This window comes from Bufo bufo, chromosome 2, assembly GCF_905171765.1.
Source record: "Bufo bufo chromosome 2, aBufBuf1.1, whole genome shotgun sequence".
Taxonomy (NCBI): Eukaryota; Metazoa; Chordata; class Amphibia; order Anura; family Bufonidae; genus Bufo; species Bufo bufo.
The window spans coordinates 663,819,296-663,825,295 of NC_053390.1; the positions used below are offsets into that span (position 1 = coordinate 663,819,296).

The window sequence follows — 6,000 nt, forward strand, 5'->3', positions numbered from 1 at the left end:
ATCCGCAATACACTACAGACGTGTGAATGGACCCTTACCTAGTTAACCCCTTTTAACTATTTCTGAAATTAACTGTAAAAGGATCCAATGGATCACACTGACTTAAATTAGGGTCCATTGGGGTTACGACCAAGTTCTTGATGCCCTGATAACAGAGCATAGTTGCCAACTGTCCCAAATTTGGCAGGACTGTCCATGATTTTCAGAGACAGTCCCAGCAAATTTGTGCTGTCCCATGCCAAAAATGAGAAGGGCTAGCACAAACTCTGCCCATAAGTGGGTGCTCCTGAGCATGGTTCCCGGGTGGGGTTTACGTGCCACGATTTTACCAAATGAAATGCTGGTAAGCATGGATGACAGAGCTGAAATGGAAAGCTCCAACACAAATGTGACCGTATCGTGGGTTACAGCCACATGTAGTGTAAATGTCATCCACACGCTGCGTAAATGTTCTGCAGATAACGTGACATGTGGTGCGGTTTTAAATTTGCCACAAGTCAATTTACAGGGACGTTGCAAATATCTGCCTCTGGAACGCTTTTCTGTGATCAATTTCACAATCTGCTCTCGGTGTGGATTTTGACGATTCAGAATACCAGCAGATCCCCTGAAGATGTTATTTTTAAGGGGCACCAGCAGTGGTGTTGTTGTTGTTGTTGTTGTCAACCTTCCCCCCCCAAAAAAAAATAAAAACATTTTTTGTGAGTTAGATAATTGACGTTGACTTACTGGTAAATTCTTCAACTGACAAATCAGAAAATTGATTTATTCCATAATGTGCATCACTGGTGTCCCGTGCGTCACTGTTCAGAAACCTGTGCCGCTCCAGGCTTTTCTGGAAAAGAAAAAGTGACAGCACATGAAGCACAGTGTGATCTCATCATCCTCACTGAGCATCAGAAAAAGATCATTTAGAATAATTTTAAGTAAGACGGACCAATCAGCAATGGCTTACATCTTAGATTCAGTTGGCTTTCAACCTGATAAATTACAGGTAGAGTCTTTAACCCCTTAAGGACAGCCTATTTTAAATTCTTTTTTTTTTCCTTCTCATATTCCAATAGCCATGACTTTTTTATTTATTTTTACATTCACGTAGCCATGTGATGGCTTAAATTTTTTTTTTGGGACAAGAGGTATTTTTTAATGGCACCATTTAATTTACTATGTCTTGTGGGGTAAAATTGAAAAATACATTTTTTAATTCCGCCATGGTTTTTGGGGTTTTGACATTAAGGTGTTTAACGTGCGCCAAAAATGACATGATGCCATTCTGAAGCTCAAAACGATACCAAACTTGTATAGTTTTTATTCTGATTACTTTTTTAAAAAAATTTAAAAAAATTTAAATTTTCTTTGCATCGCCTTTTTCTGACCGCCATAACTTTTTTATGTTTCGGTCCACAGAGCTGTATGAGGGCTTGTTTTTTGCAGAACAAAACATAATTTTTATTAGTACCATATTTGTGGTATTTACGACTTTTTGATCATTGTTATTCAATTTTTTTAGGGGGGGACAAGGTGACTAAGAAATGGCAAATCGTGTTTTTTATTTTTTCTGTTACGGTGTTCACCGAGCAGGAAATGTTTAATTGTTCAGACACTATCGGACACGGCAATACCGGATATGTTTATTTTTTATTATTTATATATCTTTATATGCAAAATTGGGAAAGAGGGGGTGATTTCAACGTTAAATTTTTTTATTTTTAAACTATAATCTGGGATCTTTTGATCCCTTGTCCCATTCCCCCTAGATCAGGGATGCCCAACCTGCAGCTGTTGCAAAACTACAACTCCCACCATGCCCTGCTGTAGGCTGATAGCTGTCTGGGCATGCTGGGAGTTGTAGTTTTGCAACAGCTGGAGGGCAGCGGGTTGGGCATTGCCCTAGATCTATTGGGGTGAATGGGATTCTGACGCGCTCCCCGCTGAGTTGTGCCTCGAGAACAGCTTAGCGGGCAGCTTACCATGGCAGGCCTGGGAACCTCCAGCACTCCAGCTGTGGTAAAACTACGACTCCCATGATGTACACTTGCTTGGCTGTTCTCAGAACTCTATAGAAATGAATAGAGCATGCTGGGAGTTAGGGATCGACCGATATTGATTTTTTAGGGCCGATACCGATACCGATAATTTGTGAACTTTCAGGCCGATAGCCGATAATTTATACCGATATTCTGGGAATTTTCATTTTTGAGAAAAAAAAAAATTCCTACACAAATCTGCTGAAAATTAATATGTTTATTGTTAATGTGTATTTTTTTTGTTTATTGTTAATGTGTATTTTTTTTTTATAAATCTTTTTCATTTATACTTAATATTTTTGTGGTTTTTTTTTTACTAACTTTTAGCCCCCTTAGGGACTAGAACCCTTGTCCTATTCCCCCTGATAGATCTCTATCAGGGTGAATAGGATCTCACACTGTCCCTGCTGCTCTGTGCATAGTGCACACAGCAGCATGGAGCTGAACATGGCAGCCAGGGCTTCAATAGCGTCCTGGCTGCCATGGCAACCGATCGGAGCCCCAGGCTTACACAGCTGGGGCTCCGATCGGAGGAGCAGGGGAGAGGGGATCCTGTGGCCACTGCCACCAATGATTAATACTGGGTGGGGGGGGGGGGGCGCACTGCGCCACCAATGTTTTTACTATTGGCCGGGATTGGGATGGGGGTGGGGGGCGCACTGCGCCACCAATGATTAATACTGGGGGGCTTGGGGGGGCGCACTGCGCCACCAATGAAGATAAGTCTATCGATCATTCATATACAGGAGGCGGGAGCTGGCTGCAGAATCCCATAGCCGGCTCCCGACCTCTATTAGCGGTAGCTGCGATCCGCGGCACCTGAGGAGTTAACTACCGCGGACCGCAGCTATTGCTCATAGAGGTCGGGAGCCGGCTATGGGATTCTGCAGCCAGCTCCCGCCTCCTGTATATGAATGAAAGGCTTATCTTCATTGGTGGCGCAGCGGCCACAGCCCCTCCCCTCCTCTTATGTTCTATCCCCTCATTGGCGGCAGCGGCAGCAGCAGCACAGGGGGAGGAGACACTGCTTCCTTCTCCCCTGTGCTGCGGAGGGAACACAGAGAGCGCTGTCAGCAGCGCGTTCTGTGTTCCCCATACGTTATCGGTATATCGGCAAAATAGATGCCGATACCGATAACGTTCAAAATCCTCAATATCGGCCGATAATATCGGCCGAACCGATAATCGGTCGATCCCTACAGTGGGAGTCGTGGTTTCACCACAGCTGGAGTGCCGGAGGTTGGCCATCACTGCCCTAGGCTGTCATTGTAACTGATCGGAGCCCTGCGATGTCACTGAGGGGCTCCGATCCGAAGGCAGATCGAGCGACATCTTCTGCCCAACCTCACAGATGCTGCAATCGCTTTTCAACGTGGTATCTTAAGGGTTAAATGACTGTGTTCGGCATGATCACAGTTCTCTGTCCGCCGCGTATGGAGTAGGCTCACCGCAGCAGTCCGCACCATACAATTCCCGGCGTATAATATGGATAAAATGTGAAAATGTTATTTTTCCCTATTTTTATTTTATTTTTTTTACACTTTCCCTGGTATTAAAAAAAATAAAAACAAAAACTAAGATAAAAACTACTAAATAAATTTATTTAATGACACGAAAATAAAAACTTAAATTAGGGTACTAGTGTTAAAGTTTTCCATCATAGGAACTCAATACCGGAAAAAAACGCTTACGTTTTGTCCCCCTTCATTGTTTAGTTGCGTTCCCATACAGGGGAGCAAACCGCAACACATTGTATTTTGCTTTCCGTTCTGGGAAAAACGGATCCGTCATGACCCCCAATACAAGTCAATAGGGACGGATCCGTTGTCTCTGCCACAATAGAAAACGGATCCGTCCGCCATTGACTTTAAATGGAGTTCATGACGGATCCGTCTGGGCTATGTCACAGATAATACAACCGGATGCGTTCATAGCGGATGCAGGCGGTTGTATTATCAGTAACGGAAGCGTTTTTTCTGAACCCATGGCTTTTCGAAGGCATGTGTACTAAAAATAAAACTACAATGCGTCTGGTCAGGAAGGGGGTAACTTGCCAGGTGTTGATCAGTGTGACCCACATGCAGACACCGTGACGACTGGACACAAGACACAGACATGCACTAGTACCAGGAACACTTGGTATCTCTCCTGAGACGGCAGACTGCCCGCCGGGGACTTCCTGCCCCATTTCTCCATAAAGAAAAGGAAAGAGGAGAAGGAGTCTGCTCTGGGAGGAATGGCGGGGGCGCCGCTGCTACTCCCATTGCACATGGTGCTGCCTGCGTTACATGGAGGCTGCGGCTGCTTCTCCCCGGCACACACAGGCGGCGAGGAGCTGGCACACACAAGGCACACGACACCCAGCCACAGCATGCCGCTCTGTACGGTCCGAGCACACAGGAAGTGACTGACCGCTTGGTGGTGGATTTCCTTGTCTCAGTAAGAGAAGCTTGAGCGCCACCTTGTGGTAGACCAGCGTCACTGCACGCACCCGTTCACCGCTGTAGCACAAACAGGGTAGACAGTGCGACCATTTACCATGACCGGACTTTTTGCAGTTTTGCTTTAGTGCTTGTTGTTTTTTTTTGCCTTAGTGAAAGCTCAACCAACTTTATCAAAAGTCACATATATTTGTTGCATCTATAAACCTAATACTTCTGTGCAGAAACACTACTCCCTTTTTTCTATGCCATCCACCTATTGGAGATTTGAAAAAGTCACACTGATGGATGAGGCATCATCATACCTAAACGTGCCGCTTTCCTATCCGTTTTTCAAAAGTGAGGGTGGCATAAAATGTCAAAAAGTCACAAATCTTGGTACAAAATGCCACTACAAATTTGCAACTTTTGTACTCTAGGCAGCCCCCCCTGCATTTCATGCTTCGATGCTCTCCCTTGTCCTGCGCTGGATCGCGCAGGGCAAGGGCTCTCTTATTTACCATAACACACTGCCGGGCGGAGGCTTCCGGCTAGCAGTGTGTTCGGTGACATCACTGGCTCTGATGGGCGGGCTTTAGCGCTGCCCTAGCTGTTTTACGTCACCGGGCTCACTGCTGGGCGGAAGCCTCCGCCTGGCAGCCCCATGGAGAGCCCGGTTCGTCACCGGAACTCCAGAAAATGCCTTTGCCCTGCGCGATTCAGCACAGGGCAAAGGAGAGCATCGGAGCATGAACTGCTCCGACGCTCAAGTCAGGGGGGCTGCCTGAGTGAAAATGGGGATATGTCCGGGTTCAACTGTGAACCTGGACAACCCCTTTAAAGGTGCACCAAATGTATCAAACATTGTGCAGCATTTCATACATTTGGCCCTATTTATTGCAAAGCAGATTTCCCCTCATAGTAAATTCCCCCCATAGTTGAGAGAACTAGAAGGCAGAGATAGGGAAAAGGCAGAAAGAAAAGGGGGTGAAATGAACAGAAAAAATAAGCAATGGTGGAGTGGATATGACAAAATTCTTACCTGTCAATTAAAGAGAGGTTAGACCTGACATCCATAAAACTGGCATAATTTGATCCCATTTTTTTGTAATTTGTTTATCTAGGTTGACATTTTGATCCTTGACCCTTTACTTTGTGATTTGAGACCAAGAGTGTTCCTTACCATTCTTTCTTATTACTCAAGTACTGCATTTCTCCTAGTGTTTCTGAACTTCCCATTTGCTATGGGATTTTGACTCTGTATTGCACATTCTCATTGCAACCAACCCCCAATTGTCTCACTATAGGGCCCTTTACATGGGCCGACAATTGAATGAATCATCGCTAACCAGCGTTAAGGGCCCTTTAAAAGGGCCGACAATTGAACGGATCAGCAGTAACCAGTGTTACTAGTAATACTCGTTAGTGATGATCTGGCGGTGTATCTCTGTCTGGCGGGTTTTATCTCTGCACATCACTGGGTCTGAGAGTATTACATATTAAATTTTATATGGATCATGGCACTGATTAGAGGCTTAGAGCCAGTAAATGGT

General features: G+C 45.1%; 1 protein-coding gene across 1 annotated transcript in view; it reads right to left on the reverse strand.

The window, feature by feature from the left end:
* The window catches only part of CTSO (cathepsin O), a 44,996-nt gene extending 40,557 nt beyond the window's left edge, over positions 1 to 4,439 (reverse strand). The window contains exons 1-2 of the mRNA XM_040420521.1: positions 4,155 to 4,439; positions 730 to 835 (exon numbers count right to left, since the gene is read on the reverse strand). Coding sequence (XP_040276455.1) covers positions 730 to 835; positions 4,155 to 4,400 — 352 coding nt within the window. The 5' untranslated portion in view covers positions 4,401 to 4,439. The remainder of the gene's footprint in view (positions 1 to 729; positions 836 to 4,154) is intronic.
* Between the last annotated feature and the right edge of the window lie 1,561 nt (positions 4,440 to 6,000).